At 47.7% G+C, this 17888-nt stretch overlaps 1 protein-coding gene across 4 annotated transcripts in view; it reads right to left on the reverse strand.

Moving 5' to 3' along the window:
- Window positions 1–2706: 2706 nt before the first annotated feature.
- Window positions 2707–17888, reverse strand: part of TTBK1 (tau tubulin kinase 1) — a 133579-nt gene continuing 118397 nt past the window's right edge. For all 4 annotated transcript variants that reach the window (XM_074901775.1, XM_074901688.1, XM_074901861.1 and 1 more), the window contains 2 exons: window positions 12072–13666; window positions 2707–10954 (listed from right to left, as the gene is read on the reverse strand). In XM_074901775.1, the coding sequence (XP_074757876.1) occupies window positions 10528–10954; window positions 12072–13666 (2022 nt within the window). In that variant the 3' untranslated portion in view covers window positions 2707–10527. The remainder of the gene's footprint in view (window positions 10955–12071; window positions 13667–17888) is intronic.

Consider the following 17888-nt stretch of genomic DNA (forward strand, 5'->3'; position numbering starts at 1 on the left):
ACCTCACCACACAGTGAGCTGGATGGAAAGCCATTTATAAAGCCCTTAATTGTTATGCTTCCATATGTAGAATCTCTCAGTTTCCTTCTTTTAGTTTCTTTTTGAGGTGCAATGATATTGTTCTAGAGCTGCAAAGTCCTTTTCATGTTGGCATGCTCACCTGGGAGAAAAGGCACCAAAAGATCCACTTCAAAGCAATCAAGTCCTTTGCATCATGTTCAAATATAATAATCTAGGGAACTCTTTCTGGAGTGATTTCTCTCTTCCCTCCAAATATGAACTCCTGATAGTTTTCGTTCCTCTACTAGAAGTGTTTCCATGTTCATCTTCTTCAGCTCTGAATCCCATCAAATTCACCAATACAGTGAGTGCTCAGAATTAAAATCTGTCTTTTGACATATAGTCTGAAATGTAAAATGCTCTGGACAGAATCACTACAACTGGTCTAAGTCCAACATGTGAAATAGCAATGCCTCTTCCTCTGGGAAATGATCACCTCCATGCTATCACAGCTACCAGCTGTTACATTCAAGAATATTGGGTTCCAACCTTGCCAGCAGGATTTGTGAGAAACTCCCAAGAATTCATCTTTCTTACTATTACTTCCTCTTCTCAGATCCTTGGATAATGGCCACATGGTCATTATTTGGACATTGCCAGGATGTGTCCTCCCTTGTACTGTCTGCCATCCCTCTGATTGCCATCCCTCTGAAACTCTGGTCTGGTTAGCTGTAAATGCGTGTCCTTTGGTAAGACAAGAAAGGGAACTTTACGCAGCTGAGCAGAGAAATCCAGTCCATTGAAGCTGCATGTGAAATATGCTAGTGTTGATCACATTAACAGGGCCACATTAATAGAAATACGGGCACAGCTATACACAAGATGAGCTGAATCAGACATAAGGTGGCTCAAAGGAAACTCAAAAGTTGGCTGTAGTGTCAAGCTAGGTTCACATCCCTTTCAGTGGGGACAGGATGCATCAATGCCTTTGTGTTTATTGGTGTCTTAGCTCTTCATTTTGCTAGTTCAACTCAAAACCTGCAGTCCAGGGTTTAGGCTTCTGGGAGCTAAGGACCAAATTTGATGCCAAACCCTGGTTCAAGTTTAATGAGAATATCTCTAGGTTGTGGGAAAGACGGTTATGAGAGAATCTGTGATCTAAAGCAATGCCAGAGAGGAAAACTAAAAATACAAGCAACAGTAAAATTGTTGAGATGGTCACAGCATGCAGCACAGGGACTCCCAGACAAAACCCTCACAGAAAGTAGCAGAGAAACTGAGATGGCAACTGAGCAACAAGAGAATAAGCCTCTTTCACAAAGCCACAGCAGGTGACACTCACTTGCCAGCAGACATCTGCTGTGTGCCTGCAAGGGGGCCAAGAGTTTATGTTTAGCCAGGTAACATGTTTGAGCCCTGTACTACCTGCATCAGGCTACAAATGACGTCTCTCTGCTTGTAAGCTGTATCTAATCCTGCCTGCAGAGTGCTCAGTGAAGTTGCTCAAGTGAAGGTGGTGAAGGGGTATGAATTTACCAACTGATGAAAATGGTCCTTCATAGCTGCCCTGTTCCCTCCTCCACCACCCTTACCCAAACCTATGTAAGAAACGGTATTACACATACCTGGATGTTGTCTGCACACGATAGCCCCTAAATGACTTGCACATGGTGACATGACTGTTGTAGGAGCTGTCCTCAGTTTAAATATCAGCCATCAGAGAGTATTAAAAGTCAAATAATACCAAGTTACTGGTTTGCTTCTGCTCCACTTCCAGCATATTAATGTGCAGGTCCAACTGCAGCCCCAGCTGGCTGGTCTCAGCACAGAGTACAGATGGGGCCAGTGAAATATTGTAATGACCCCAGTAGTGCTCAAATTGGGAAGACCATATAAAGCAGAAGAGCAAGAGTCCAGTCATATAAAACATTGTCCCTGGCCAGCTCTGGAGTTCAGTGAAGATCCCCCAGGGCAGGTCCCAGCTAGACTGCATGGACTAGCCAGGCATGGGTCCTGCGAACAACTGCACGAATGTTACTCAGCTGTGGCATCTAGGCTTCTACACTAAGAGCATCTGTTTTTTTGTTAAAAAAGCAGGCTTTGCTGTCTGACAGATGCTGCTTTGGAAGTGGATAGCTGAGCCTGCTGCCTGCAGTATGGTTGTGAACAAAATTAATGGTGAAGGAACACGTCTATGGTGCAGAAATGCTTGCATGAACACCAACAGCTCTGCTCTGGTGCATTATTCCATGTTCCTCTGACCTCACCTGCTTGCATGAATCAAAAGCCACAGAAGAGGAGAGAGCCAGCATTACCACTGTGGCACAGGGAAAGGCTACCAGCAAATAAGACAGCTTTGAGCTTTTGCATACCCGTTTACATGCACAAGGCAGGAGCTGAATCACTGATACTCATATTGAAACAAGGGAATTCTCCTGGTCCTTGCCAGCATGTGTTTTGGGGCTGGCTGCAGCCAAGTGAGTTGTCATGATGTAGGAAAAAATGTACATTGTGGGGAGATTTTATGGCAACCTGGAGCACAGATCTGCAGGTTTCCGAGAATGAATGGGGGCCACAGCTGCGATGCAGCTGGAATGAAACCCAAGCACAATTGTAGCCAAGGTCCCTTGCCAGCAATTCAGGTGGCACACCTGTGGCAATACCAATAAATGGAAGAAGACACCAATGAAAAGGTAGACAGGCTTTTAATGGCATGATCGAGAATCCCCTCTTAATAACAAATCTAATGACAACTGTGTCTGATATGAACAAGAAGTGGCATCATCATTTATTTTTTTTTTAAGATGTGATCTGAAGTTATGACAAATGCCAGGTGGATCTGTACACAGACAGGGCCTCTGTGTGCATGCCAGATTTTATGGCCAAGAAATTTGCCATGCAGTTGAACCAGATTGTGGTTCCTCGGTTGGTGTTGTACATTCTGTTTGAATTGTGTAAACATTCTCCAGCTGCTTTCCTAAAGAATGCAAAGAAGATATGTAGAGAGGTTTAGCCTTGGGACCCAGTTGCATTTCCAGGCAGCCAGTACCAAGGAGCAGAAGTCCTGTCTCCGGACCAAAAGACTTCACCAAACTGCCAGAGGTGAAGGAAAACAACGTTGGTGCACCAGATACAATGTCTGAGTGTAGAGTCACATGCTATCATGTTAAAAGGAGATATACAAAATTATCTGCATTTCCAGCTCCAATTCCTGTCTAGAGAAGAAGCAGCCCAGGTCCCATAGCACAGCAGTGTTGCTGACACTGTTTTTCACACACACTGTTATGCCTGGACTCCTTGCCTAAACTCCCATGTCCTGCAGATCTCATCACACCATCTGCAGGTGATGGTCTGAGAGCTACTGCCTTGAACCCCAGCTGCCAAATTTACTCAATTACTGAGTAAATGTCTGCCCTTGCCTCTGTATCAGACCTTCTTGCACTCAGGGCAGAGACAAGCCAGGGCATGGCAAGCCCCATGCTGATACCAGCCCAGCAGTACCTTCGTCAAAGCAGAGATCTCACCCCTGCAGCCCCCTCTGGTTTAGGAACTGAAAGCAGGAGTTCCCACCTTGGTCCCTACCAGGAACCCATCTCTGGATTTGCTGTGGTAGCTCCCTTCCTCCTTTTAGCACTGAGGGCATCAGTGTGTACTTTAAACATGCTTTCCATACATGGAACGTGGAACAGGCTGCCCAGGGAGGTGGTCACCATCCCTGGATGTCTTTAAGGGTCGTTTAGATGAGATGCTGGGGTATACGGTGTAGGGGAGAATTCTGTAGAGTAGGGCTGATGGTTGGACTTGATCCAAAGGGTCTTTTCCAACCCTAATGATTCTGTGATTCTGATTCTGTGATTTGCAGCTCCAGAAATAAAAGGGATAATGTTCCTCCTTATAACCTGGAGCACCAGCCTGTGCAGTGCAGGGCCTGTTGTGTAGGTTTCTGGCCAAATCTGCCTCAGGCTTTGCAGAATTCCAGGAGGGCTTCAGGTCACCAGCCAGAGAGAGACTGACCTGCAGGGAGTCAGGAGTTTGAAGACAAGATCCACTAGAGGAGGTATATTAGGAATGAGGGGACGGGAGATCTATGGTGTACAAATCACTGTCATTTCATGGGATTCTGGCTGTACAGCTCACCACAGCCTGAAACCAGGGCTATTCTCTGGCCTCACAAAGATACCGACCAAGCTCACGGAGGTGCTGCCAACCTGACTTAATGTCAGCTGGCTCGGCTTTTACTATCAGCATGGTCCCACCCCCTTGGAGCACAGCAACAGGCTGAGGTAGAGCAAAACAACCACTCAGGGTTCTGGGGAGGACCTCGGGAGCCCATGGGCACCCACACAGTATCAGTGGTACAGGCACGCATTGCAAGAGGAAAGGGCCTGAAGAGGAGCCCAAGCTCTCTCCCTTGTGTGTGCCTGTTGGAGCAGCTGACAAACAGATGGAACCAAAGATGGTTGCAAACTCCCGGGTAGTCTCCGTGTGCTTTGTGAAACCTGCCTAGCACTGCTGGAGCACATGCATGTTTCAGGTAAACCAGGAGGAATTCATTTGATACCAAACCCATTATGTCCACAATAGGACTTTTACTGTGTTCACATGATTAATTTCACTGCAGTTGACTGATGTGTGGGGCAAGGCCTTAGGTGGCCATCAGTGTCTGTGCACATGGAAGAGTGGCAGGATCATGCCATGGGTCAGTAAACTATACAGAGAAGAAAGTAGTGTGCTAAGGGACCATCAAGCTGCTACTGGAGCTGGTCAGGCTATCAATAGATACTTAGCCATCTTCTTACAGAGGATCTACTCTCAGAAAACACCTCTGTGTTTTGAAAGGAGAAACATCAAAGATTTTATTGCCCCAACAACTTGCTTTGGATTGAAGAGTTTCACTAGCAAACAAACCATGCTTGTGTTAGTCAAGGGCAGCCACGTGAGCAGGGGCTCTCCAGACCCTGATCCATCTGCAGCTATTACAACTCTGATGGCAAGCATAATGGCTGCCAACCATCCAAGCTGGGGTGTTTTGCCCCTGGTTCGTGCTCCAGCAAGTGGAGCTTCACAGCTCACATGTACTTTGGTAGAGTGGTACTCTGTTCCTCCATCTACACCCACTGCACACAGCAGTCAGTCTTGCACACATCAGAAGTCACATAGCATCAGGGCACTTCTCTGAAGGTAGCAGAAGCCTTTTCAACCTTTAGCCACTATATATAATGGGCACTACTTATATTATATTGTTATAATAATATATATTTTATAATATTATTTACTTAGAAAGGGCAAGCAAAGTGTCCTGCCTCTCACAAATTCCAAGCACAACTGCCTCAGAGATGTCTGCTACTTGAAACACCTTTTGCACTAAGACAAGCAGAAGTGTTTGTGCTGCCAATGAGATGAATCAGTTAAGCAGCTCCATCTATGTGTTCAGGCCCCTCACAGCATTAGTCTGACTGGTGCCATCGGTTCTTTTGCTCCCTCTGCTCTCTTCTTAGCGCTGAGAACTGTCTTTCATATTTGCTACTTGGCATGTCCCCCCTCTGTATCCCTGTTTCTTTGCAAGCATCTCCTGGACAGACAGCAGCCTTTGACTCATTTTTACCAGCCAGTGTGCCATGTTCTCAGCTGGCAGATAAGAAAGCATGTAGGACCTTTGCAGACTCCAGCAAAGCAAAGACTCTCAGCAGACCGTTGCTGTATCTTATGGTCCCAAAGACACTTATGCTCCCAACACACACAGCGCCCCACAATGCTCCCTGAACAAGTCCCATCTGTTCTTACCACCCATGCACACATATGCATGGATGCAGGCACAGTGGCAGCCTGTCCTAGGAGTCCCCTCAGAACGCACACAGGCACAACCATCTGCAGGCCAGGATAGACCCTGCAGCAAAAGTACCAATGGGGAACCATGTAGTGTCAAGCTGTTCCCAGAAATTTCTGCAAACATGGAAAAGTTCTGGGAAGCCTGCTTCTCCTCCCCTGACCCCGAACAGTTTTCAGTATTCTTCCTCTGCTCTGGTCAGCTTGATCTTGTCAATCTACTCTTCTTTGCAGTGAAGCAAGGATGCAGGCGCACGCAACAGCAGTGTTTGAGCAGCCCTCTGTGTCCTTGAGGCTTGACAGCTTGCACACCATGTTTCATGGCAGAGAACAGCAGGTCTTGCCTCTCCCACCTTTCTGGGACGTGACAGTCCACTATGTCCTGCCATGCCAGACTGGATCATCTGGCATCCCTCAACCACCTAAGTGAGGATCACAGGCCTCATCCGCTCAATGCCCCCAGATGTGATCTCCTGTGTTTGCTCCAATTGTGGCAGGCACCCTTCCAAGTGTGGAGGAAGAAGAGAGGATGAGAGGACCCAGAGGAGTTGTTGACCCTTTTGTAGGGCTGCTTTCATAGTAACACTAGCAGAAAGCATCACTGCTGGTCTACCTGCCTGCCATAAAACCCTTCCAGAGAGGCACACAAGAGGAATGAGGACCTTCTGCAACCAGGTGTGCTGAGCACCCCAGTGACAGGACTACCCTGGGGTCACACTTGCTATTGAGCAGTTGAAGGGAAGAACCTTGAAAATCAGAGGCAGGGAGGTGATCAGGACCCCCTGCAAGGAAGAGCCTTTTCTGCTGACACCTGAAAAAGGGCTCAAGCCATCACCTCCTGCAGCATGTGGCTTATGAGCATGCCTGGGCCAGGCTGTGCCCTGTGACTGGCTCTGCCAGCAAAACGTGGCTCTGGGGACCATCTCTTGTTAGTAAATTCTTGATAGCTACTTGACTGGAAGAGCCCAGCACCAAAGCTCCTGTAAAAATAACTTCAGTGAAGGCAAGATCATATCCAGCCAAGATCACAGCACCACTTGCCACTGGGAAGAGGAGCAGATCCGGAGACCCAAACCTGTGGGATATGGGGACAGTTAAACCTTGCAGGAATGACCCTTAGAAAGCTTTCAGTGACAGTGCCCAGCAGCTCCTGCACAGGGTCTCTGGGGAGAAAGCATTGCTGCAGGCAGCCAACTTTCACTGCCATTGCATCTGATGGTGCAGCCCACTCTCACCCAAAACAAGTAGGGAAGCACGATGCTGTTGATGCAGTCCCCTGCTCCCCTCTGTGCCAGGGACAGCTGGAAAGCAGGGCTGTGCTGGGGCAAGAAGACTGGTAGCACAACCACAGGGACACTCATGCCAGTCCCAGATCTCCATGGACCCAGCTGCACCCTCAGGCCAACCCTGTCAGACAGCACTGGGAATGGCTGTTATTTTCTGTGCTGGACGTCTTTCACTGGCTTTCTGAAACCTGCAGGACATGTCTGGTGGCTCTCCCACACATGACAGCTTTGGCATGTCTCTGGCAGGACCAGGAATCTACTGCACCCCAAAGAGAGATGATACCTTAGTGTCACCAGCATCCTCCTGCCACTTGTGGTTGGGTCATGGTAGGAAGACCTCTTAGAAGACAGCTAGGTTCTCAGAAAACCTTTTAATAAGTCCCCAGATTCCTGTGGAAGATTTCACTGGCAGTTGCTTCACAACTAAAAGCCTGTCTGATTATTTCATCTGCCATTCTTGGCTACTCCATCTTCTCTGCTTTCATGTGCCAGAAGGAAAACCTCTGCCCTGGAGCTTCCTTGCCTGACAGGGGTACAGCTGGGCCACGGAAAACACTCCTTTAAACCTTCTCTTGAACAAATACATTGATTGTGCTTTACTGGCCTCCCATGATAAGGCAGGTTTGCTAACCCTGTTAATAGTCCTGTAGCCCTCTTTCCAAGCTCTTTCAATGTCATCTTTGGCATGTGCATCTAAGACCTGGATGGAGCATCTGGTAAAGGCTTCACAACAAAGTCTTACCATCTGAGCACTCTAAAATGAATAGTCCCACAACAAATTAATAGGAGTGCCATTATGATTTATATTTTTGGAAAGAATCTCTGTTTGGCTTTATTCTGTTTTTTAGTTTCATAGAATCATAAAATGGTTTGGGTTGGGGGAGACCTCAAAGATCATCCAGCCCCAAACCCCCTGCCACAGAAGGCAGGGACACCTTCCATAGACCAGGTTGCTCAAAGCCCCGTCCAGCCTGGCCTTGAACACTGCCAGGGAGGGGGCAGCCACAGCTGCTCTGGGCAACGTGTGCCAGGGTCTCACCACCCTCACAGTAAAGAAACCTGTCAAGGTCTCTCTGAACGGCATCCTTTCCCTCTGGCATGTTGACGGCACCACACACCACAAGTTTCTGAACATGCAGGGCATATATAGGTTGTAGTTTGACCCAAACTTCAAACACACATGAAGTTATAATGCCACCAGAAGTGGTCATAGTCTCTGTCCTCTCCTTCCTGCACTTCTGTTGTGTGACCAAATGCTGACCCAGACTGATGAACTGAACCAGATGAAAACCAAACCAGCAAACCAGAGCGCTTAGTGTCATGCTGGATCAGCATTTCCATCCACTTCACCAAATAGCTGCCCCAGCATTAAGGGGGTGGGATAGTGCAACAAAGCAGCTGGAAGCTGGAGGGACCGCTGCTTTTGGTGGCAACATCAGTTTAGTCCCTCAAACCACAACCTGACCTTGGAGTCTCCAGTGCTTCTCTGCAAAGATGAGGGCATGTTTTTAGACAAGAAGCTGTGCTTCTTACTCTACGAGGGTGAACATCAATGGAAAACAGCTAACACTTAGAGCTAGATGAAATAAATTCTTAGCATTGGCAACACTGAGACTGTCATATGAAGAGGTAATTCCTGTCAGCTATTTCCAGACATTTCCCTGTTCAGATCTCTACAGAGTAGCCTGTTCTCCCAGCCACCCTGTCACAGATCTCATGCTCCTCTCCAGAACAGGTTATATAGATGTGAACAGCTTCAGGATTCCTTGGACTTGATGGCCATCAGTGTGACTGTTTGTGTCTATGTTCAAATGAATCGAGGTTATTACTGTCCAGATTCCTCTGTCAAGCTTTGTTGTCTGCAAATAGTAGATATTAGCAGCTAGTTGCAGCTGCAGGAATGGGTGTACAGAGCAGCTGTATTTTTGTTCTCCCTCATACAAAGCATGACAGTGGTGTGAAGCCCAAAGTATTTGGGTCTGGAATGTTTCCCCCCGTGAGGTGCGGGGAAAATTTTGTGACTACTTCAAGATCTCATCAAGCTCAGACAGGTATCAGCCCTCCCGGCTTTCATTTTCAAACCTTCCTAATTAGTCTGGGGACTAAAAAGTTGGTTGATTCAGTTCTATCTGAGTGCTAAGCTTCTGCTCTGATAACATTACTTGAAGAGCACAGCCCTTGCTTTTACATTCACATTGTTAGTTCTCTCACACAACATGTGGAAGAGCTGAGCACTAAGACCTGACCTCCACAACTCAACCCACTGTACTCTCAGACAGAAATGCACAAGGTACCCACGGCATGCCAGCAAACCTCTCCTTGCAAAGCAGCAGCTTTTGAGTATACTACAGGATAATAATTTCTCGCCCTGCCATGGAGGGGACCTTTCAACCACAGTGTCAAAATTCACAAACACCAAGAGCGTGACAATAAAGCACAAGGAATTTAGGTGCAAGGGGCACCCGAGCTAAAGGCATCCAGTGACTATTCACATCTTCAGGATGGAGCTGTGTTTGGTGGAGTATGGGTCTGTGGCACCAACTGCACTCAGGCTGAGAGGAACCACCCATGCTGGAAGATGTGGTCTCCACAGATCACAGTTGGGTATTTGAGACAGAAGCGGCTGCAGTGTGCTCCCTTCTATATCAGGTAGCAAGCACTCTTGATTTCCCAGCAATACATCCTTACTTCCATCTAAATACCCACCACACAGGCATCTGCTGCAAGAGCAGCAGTTGTCACTGAGCAGCAATGCCAGATGGCTCCCTCTGTAGGACATCCAGCAAGGCCTGCCTGCCTCCCATTCCTACTTGCAGAGGCATCTCTGGAAAGGAGAGACCCCTTCACCCTGCCCCTGATCTTGGCACACAATGACACACCCATCCCTCTTTGCTAAGCTGGTGACAATCCCTTGCTAACACAGGTGGCAGGAGGCGAGCCAACACTCAGGTAGATGGTGGTAGCCATGGCTGGTGTTTTCCCACCAAGGAGAGAGGAGGGAGCTGCCTGCAGGACAGGAGTCTTCCCTCCAGCAGGCCTTGCTCTTGTCACCTTTGCTCCTCTTTCCAAAGCCAGGGTCAGTGTTGGCGACTGGTATTGCTAACAGAGAGAGGGGAATGCCTGGGGAGGGAGGAGGGTCAGGCACTAGGCAGGCTGCCTGGGTCACTGCTAGTGCTCTGCGTTAGCAAGCATGAGCTGCGGGCTGGATGTCTCCCTTGAAGAAGGCTCCGTGGCTCAGAGGCTCTCAGGCCTGTGGGAGCTGATCACGACAGTGTGGGGTGAGAGTGAGTGAAGCATTGAAGTACAGCTACTGCTATACACTCGTGGGTCCAGCATGAAAGGCTGTGCTGCAGCATCTCAAGTGTATACTATATGCAGAAGTTACCCAGTCTGTCGGGTTGGCAGAAAAAGATCATTATCTGGCAGCTGCCTTACTTTCCAGGGACACCTGCTTTCCTTTGGTTGCCGGACTCTGAGTCTGGGTTTTTCCTCTTTGTCGTTTTTTGGCCACACCAGGAGAGGGCAGGGAATCTCCTGTTGGCTCCAGGGCCTGAGCTGGGGGCTGAGGTCGGGCGGAAGGAGGAACTCGCTGAAGAGCAGTCCCTGGCTTATGCTGTCGGCAGGGAGAAGGACTTTCCCTCCGAGGGGGCAGCTGGCTTCTGGGGGAAGCACTGGGGTTTCTTGAAGGAAGGACAGGGCTCCAAGGGGATGCACAGCTGGACCTCCATGAGCTGCTTCGTGGAGGAAAAGAAGTGGAGTTCAGTGAAGGAGGAAGCCGACTTTGTGTCTGCGTTGTTCGGCACTCATTTGGGACACTTCCAGCTGGTCTCTGTGCCTGAAGCCTGCAGGGGAAGAGAAGAGGGAGGATGAAGGGGAATTTCTGCAAGGAGCTCTGGGATCCTGTCAGGTTTGAATGATTGTTGCTTGGTATGAATGTTGCTTGGTCAATTACAAGGAGTCTCCAGCACCAGAATGCTGTGAACAAGATGGGACATAGGTTTGAACACCATCCTGTGACTCCTGATGCTGTTAAGTAGTAAGTGTTTGCCCTGATCCTCCAGAACCCTCTGGGACAATGTGCAGGCATGGTTTGGCTGCTAGCACATATCTGGGACTCTTCTTAACATGCAGCATGGATGCAGCAACCTTCCAGGCAGGATATACAATCTGGGAATGTGGGTATGATATGGATCGCACCAGTTGGCCTCTGACAGTAACTCTGCTGGAAGATAAACCAACCCACAGGGAGCCCCTCCTTTCACGCCACATCTCCAAAATAGCAGCGCCAAAGCAGCAGCTCTGCTCCTGGGCTGGACCCCCAGCCCTAAGGCCAGGCAGAAAAGCCAAACACTGGTGAATTCAGAAGGTCCACCTCCACATACATCTCTGTGCTTATCTGATAGAAACCCAGGTACCTCCAAAAAAGTCAAGGCAGAGGGATGCACAGGGAACTCAGACCACGTGGAGGTGGCCCACACTGTTGCAGGTCACTCCAAAGCCCATGAGTGGGCACCTCTCTCTCTCCAGCTCTTCGCAGGCTGGCCATCTTCTGAGGCAATTACAACTGGCAACCTCTCAGCCCTTGCAGCTCTAATCACAATAGCCAGGCCAAGTCTCCCTTCAGAGTCACGGCTGTGCTGAGCATGCTGTAAAACTGAGAGTTCAGCACCAGAGGAATCTGCTATTATCAGGATCAGACCAAATGAAAGAGCTCATGGAAGGGAAGAAGGCCTTAAAGTCAGGGCAAGTGAAGAGGGGCTTGGCCCTTTGGCCAGACTGAGCCGAAGAAGACAGAGAAGTGGGAATTTCACACACCACTGAGCTGAAATGATTGTAGGAAACAGGGATGGACCAGGCATTCAAGCCAAGTAAAGGGTAAAGCAGGGGGAGGTAAGCAAAGCCCGGGCTGCGCCTCTTAAGAAGTTCAACATTTTGCATTGCTCACCGTTCCAGTCTTACCTGTAGGCAACAGCCGCATCCTGTGGGGAGCTACATAGCACTGCCACTGCGACGGCCACGGAGCTCTCAGACTTTGCCACCTCTAGCAGTGTTTTCACTGGTGTGATGGGCCGAGGAATTCTGCTCTTTGTGCTTATGGGTCTCTCTTCTTTCCCCAGGAGGGTAGCCTTCTCCTTCCCCACCTTCCTTGGGATGGAGTCATCAGAGTCATGGGTGTCCTCCTCAGAACCAGTGGCTGACAGGGTTTCTGAGGCTCGCCGCCTCTCATCACTGGAGGATGCTGAGGAGGAGGCCCCTGAGGTCAGCCGAAGGAGGCGGTTTTGCCTCTTCTCCATCACTAGGCGAGCCAAGTCAGGTTGCTTTGCCCTCTTATAAAGCCTCTCTTTGGCTGAGAGTGAAGTTGAAAGGTCTGAGCCAGTGTCCTCTTCAGAGAACAGAATGGGTATCCGACTCCTGTACCTGGAGCCCAGAGGTCTCCTGGGGCCCTGCTGTGGTGTGTTGAGGAGAGTGTCTGCTCGCTTAAGGTGTTCTGCCACTGATGCTGTCTTCTCAAGGTCAGGCTCCCTTGCAACCCTCTTGCCTGGCTCTTCCAAATCCAGCGAGAGCGCCACTTTGTTGGAGAGCTCCAGCTTGTCCTCGGGAGGCTTTGCTACACCATTGGGAAGGGCCAGCTGTTCCCCCACTGTCTCTGAGGTGGTTTCAATGTGATTAGCTGAGAGTGCACAGCTCTCTGTCTCTGCCCCTTCTAGCCCTGAATGTATGCTTCCATTCTCCACCAGCACCAGGTTGTCCTCCAGCTCCTCTTCGATAATGACCTCCTCAAACTGGCCCGGAGGGCAGTATTCCTCATGCCTCATCAGCTGGCCACTAGAAGACATGACATTTAAGTGGGTCTTTTCAGCAATATGAACAAATGTGCGCTCAACTTTGGTAAAGGGGGAGGAAGCTGTAGCCACTGCCACGGGAGGCTTTGGTTCAGATTTAAGGACTGAGGACAGGGTCCCTGGCTCAGATACATCCAGTTGGCTACCCATAGGCTGTGGCCTCTCACTCTGAGGTGTCAGTGCAGCAAGAGTGCCCAGATCAACTTCTGGAGCCAAGTCTGCAGTCACTGGAGACTTTTTCAGATCACCTGGTGAAAACAGCACTAGTGTTTTTGAGCCTTCCTCCAGCTCCAGATCCCCATCAGCAGTGGACGCTCGACCCTTGGATCCCTTCTGGTCATCAGCCAGCAGCGTGGATGGTGCACACTCCTGGCTGCGCTCTGTGCTTTTTTGACTCAGGTCGCTGCTGGAACCACTGTGCATGTCAATCTCATCCCCTTCCTCCTCTGCCTCCTCCTCATCATCTTCCTCCTCCTCATCTTCTTCCTCATCTTCTTCCTCCTCCTCTTTTCCATTTATTTCCAGATAAGGTTCCAGAGGTTTGCAAGGAGCAGTCAAGACAATATTTGAGAAATCAACTTTCTTTATCCGCTGGGATACCTTAGGCTTTTCCCGGTAGTCTGACACATCTTTTCTGAAGTCTTGATAAGGCAAACTTAAAGGCACCACCTTGGGTAGACCATTCATTTCAAATGACTTCAGCATATATGCCTGCAAGAAGATAGATGTGATAAAAGGGTTAGTATTCAGACATAACACTGACACAGAAGCATCAGGATCAGCAGCAGTGGGAAGCATCAGTGGAAAGCACCTAGTCCATCCCCCTTCCAAAACAGTGCCTGAGCAGTGATCATTCCATCATTTGATTCGAGCAAACCTTAGAAAGGAAAGATTCACAGATACTTATCAATGAAGGAAAAAGAATGTGCCAAAGGATTTCCTTTGCATCGGTCTTTAACCTGGATCTAAAAGAGCTGCTTGCAAGTAATTCCTCAGGATTTTTTTAATGTTTCCCAATCTTCTTCAACATTTCTATATTTCAGTATCGATATATTTACATATTCACTCCTTCCTTACTGGAACCATTGAGCAACTCCCTTTTATGCCCAGGCCACATTCAACTCAAGGGTCCCCTCTGGGCTAGATAAATTTCCTGATCACTTTCCAGTACCATCTAACATTGTCCTTGGGGCAATGACCCTTGTAGGGCTCCTGTGTGCCCCTGCTGTGCTATTCATCCCTCCCTTCTGCTCCCATGTCCATTAGCAACTCCTAATTCTGTCATCTTCTGTTTTCACTAAAGTACATCAAGTACATCATGAAAGCTGACATATAAAGTATCATTATGAGACTCTGGGGTGTCTGCATTAAACCATTAAAAGCAACGGGAGGACAGAGCAGTTGGTGGAGGCAGTGTTTGTTGAGCAGCAGTCTGTGGCAGAGAGACTGCCTGTAAGGTGCCAGGAGTAGGCTGTGACATGACTGCAAATATATAATACTAACAGAAAAGCAGCAGCTCACGCTCACATACACACACTTGACCAAACAAGCAAAAAAGGGCCAAATAAATAGGAAGCACCCATCAAAGTTTGGCCTAATTAACAATTGGTTGTAAATGAAAGCCACAACAGCACCACTCTGCAAAATGGGTTTTTAAAAAAACATTTAGGTCATCCTTCTATTAAGAGGGCTGGAAAAAGAAAGCCTCTCCATAAACTCAACCGGTCAATAATGCATCACATGTTACCTTTGAAAAGTCCTAGTCATGACCAGAAGGGCTCCAAAACCTTCTTGTTTTTAAGCAGCATTTGACAGTGTCAGAGGATGTTTAGGATACACGACTAAACAAGCACCCATTTAACTATGTGGGCTACAGAGCTGCTAACAGCTAGCACATTCACCTGGCTATGGGAACTGATCTTTTTGTCTCTACGGGATGAAAAAAACCTTAATAGCTTTTGAGTCCAATGACACAATTTCAAATTGTGCTGAAAATCTGCATGTTATTCTGTGCAGAGCAACTGCCCTATCAGTATGCCTGAAAAATGTAGGATCTTTATGCTCATGTGTAACAGGGATATTTCAAATAGATTAGTGGGCAGCACCAAGCTGTAATGCATGGTGATAAGCTGCCATCCGTTTAATATTTCTTTTCATATCTTATAAATTAAAACACAGGCTGGTTTTGGCAATGCCTCTGGAGTCCAAAGCTGCTTCTTTTCTTTCATTAAAGCTGAAGCCCAGCCCTGTATTAGCCAGATTTGGGCTTTCACGGACCCATTCTACCTTTTGTATCAGGATGACAGATTTTGTATCAGGAACTTGGACTGGTAAGAGGGACTTAGCACACTTTGCAAAGGAAATTACCCACTTGGCTTCCTCCCTCAGGCATTTCTTGGAAATTAGTCCATTCAGCAGCTTAAGGTTGGATTCTGCCTGTTGGCTGGATTTAGTTTTCCTAAGGAATACACCTGCAGTGCAATCCCTGGAGTCCTGATCAAACAGACATACTTCCCCAGTAGGACTGGTAAAGGAACCCTGACCAACACCTTGCCCTGTGCTGAGCCTCCCACTGGAAAGCGTACCCAATCCCCAACAAGACTTGACCTGCTACTCTACTTCATGCCATTTTCTTGATGCTGTGGTTGATGGTACAGTTGGAGGACCACTGGTTTCTCTTTGCATACGTAAACCTTCAAATCTCCTCTCAGCTATTAGGAGCTTGTGTCATTTCATATGCTTCCTGGTCAAGAAGAACTGAATCTAGTCCTGCAGAGCACATCCTATAAAGGCCAGAGTTATGGTGTCTGTGCCCTGCAGTCTGTCCCTCCAGCAGCCCTGTCTCCAGCAACCCATTTCCTCAACAGCTCTTTCCCTTGCAAGTTTTTCTGAGATGAGATTGCACTAAGCAATAAGGCATGACATGAAGCTGGACAGCATGATGTTGCTGTAATTAAAAAAATGGTTCTTTCCTTCTGCTCTGGTTCCCCCTTGCTGTCACTGAGTCATGCTGTGGATATCTTTCTTACCTCCACGTACTTCCATCTCTGACTGTACAAATTCCTTGTAGTATTTAGCCTTTCTGCCTGTCATTTCATTTTCCCCATGTATCTTCCTGCATGGACACTGCACCCTAAGCACAACAGTGATTGCTTGGCTTCTGTCTACCTTTGTGAGACTTGGACTGCTTAACATCTTGCATGCAGTACCCCAAAATTGCCAGAATGCATTCCTTAGAGCAACCTGAGACTGTGGTTGTTTTGCCACTGTAAATGCACCATGGAGAAAATCCAAAGAGCATAAATATGCCAAAAAAAAAATGGAGGACAGATGTTACTTACAAACCCAACTAAAAGAAACTTAGTTGAAATGTCCCTTGGGTCAAATATTATTTTAACGTACATTTTCTTATCTTCATTACTGTCATCACCTGAAGCTGTTAACAAGGGAGACTGTCCTAGGGCATCCAAGTCTGAGACTCTTCACTGTTGAGTTAATGTGATTAGCAGTTAGCTGCAAGCAGACACCTGGCTGAACAAGGTGTTCCCAGCTTGAACCCCTCACTAGAGAAGCTTGTGTCCCCTCTTGACAGCCATCATATGTCTTTTGTAATACAGCACACTCAGCTGCTCTAGGAATATTCCCCACAGGCTGGAGAATAATTTTTCTGTTCTGCTGCATCAATGGGGAGGAACTGTGGGAAGATGCCAGCAGATCAGGTGTGGAGAGGCTTAGCCCGTGTCTTAAAATTGCAGAATAACAAAGGTGAAAGGAATCTCAGGAAGTCTCTGCTCCAACCACCCCTAAAAGCAGGACCAACTTAGAGCTGGCTGCTCTGGGCCCTTTCCAGCTGAATTTTGAGTATCTCCAGGGATGGAGATACCACCACCACCTCTTTGGGATCCTGTTCTAGTGTTTCAGGCTTTTCATGATGAAAAAGTTTTTCTTTGTATCTAATTCCTCTATCCAGTTTTCCTTTCATGCAGCTTGTATCCATCACATCTCATCCTTTCCCTGTGCACCTCTGAAAAGAGTCTGGCATCATCTTTTCATCAGGTAGTTCAAGGAAGAAATAAGATCCCACCCTAATGCTTCTCTTTTTAAGGTGGAACAAACCCAGCTCCCTCAGCCTCTCCTCATGTCATACATTTCTAGTTTCTAATCATCTCAGCGGCTCTCTGCTAGGCTCACTCCACTAGGAGCTAGACTTATGCCATGAACTGAGGCAGCCATTCCATATAAAAAAAGCTATCAAGACTGTGAGTGAGCAGAGCTACACTGGAGCTGGCAAATCTGAGTCAAAAGGACTTTTCCTTTATCTCCAGCAAGCTCTGATCTCTGCCTGTGTTTCTCGCTTTCACAGAAAACACATTGCCTGTCCTTGGACAGTGAACTATTTTTCCCACCTGCTTGGGCTCAGATCTTCATTCCTGACTCTCTTTTGACTTGTCATTCAATTGCTCAGGAATGAGTATGGCGCTGTATGTGTCTGAGCATGTGTTCCCCACACAGTCTGCGCATTTCACCTCTTTAACACTCTATCTCTCCATAAAACTTGACTGCATTTAAATTCATTTTGGCTAGTAACTGCTTTGTGTAACAATATGTATTTGGAAGGCAGTAAATATCCTTGCTTTGTACAGAGGCCGTAGTTAGAATATAGAGAGGAAGGAGAGTCAGGAAAGAAAAAGATCTACCTGCTCATATTTGGCAGAGGCAGAAACCAGACCCTTCAAGTCCATCTCTGCTCCTGTACTCATGAACAGGTAAGTGGAGTCTGGGAGGTTGTCTTCTTTACTGTAAACTGGTGTGTGTTTCAAATTAGCAGGATCATTGGCACTGGAACATCCTCGGAGAGGACTTATATCACCAAACAGGGGCAGCAGTAAAGTTCCTATGTCTCAGTGATGCTGCAAATACTGCAAAACTCAGC

Source organism: Athene noctua, chromosome 1, assembly GCF_965140245.1.
Source record: "Athene noctua chromosome 1, bAthNoc1.hap1.1, whole genome shotgun sequence".
NCBI classification, from domain to species: domain Eukaryota; kingdom Metazoa; phylum Chordata; class Aves; order Strigiformes; family Strigidae; genus Athene; species Athene noctua.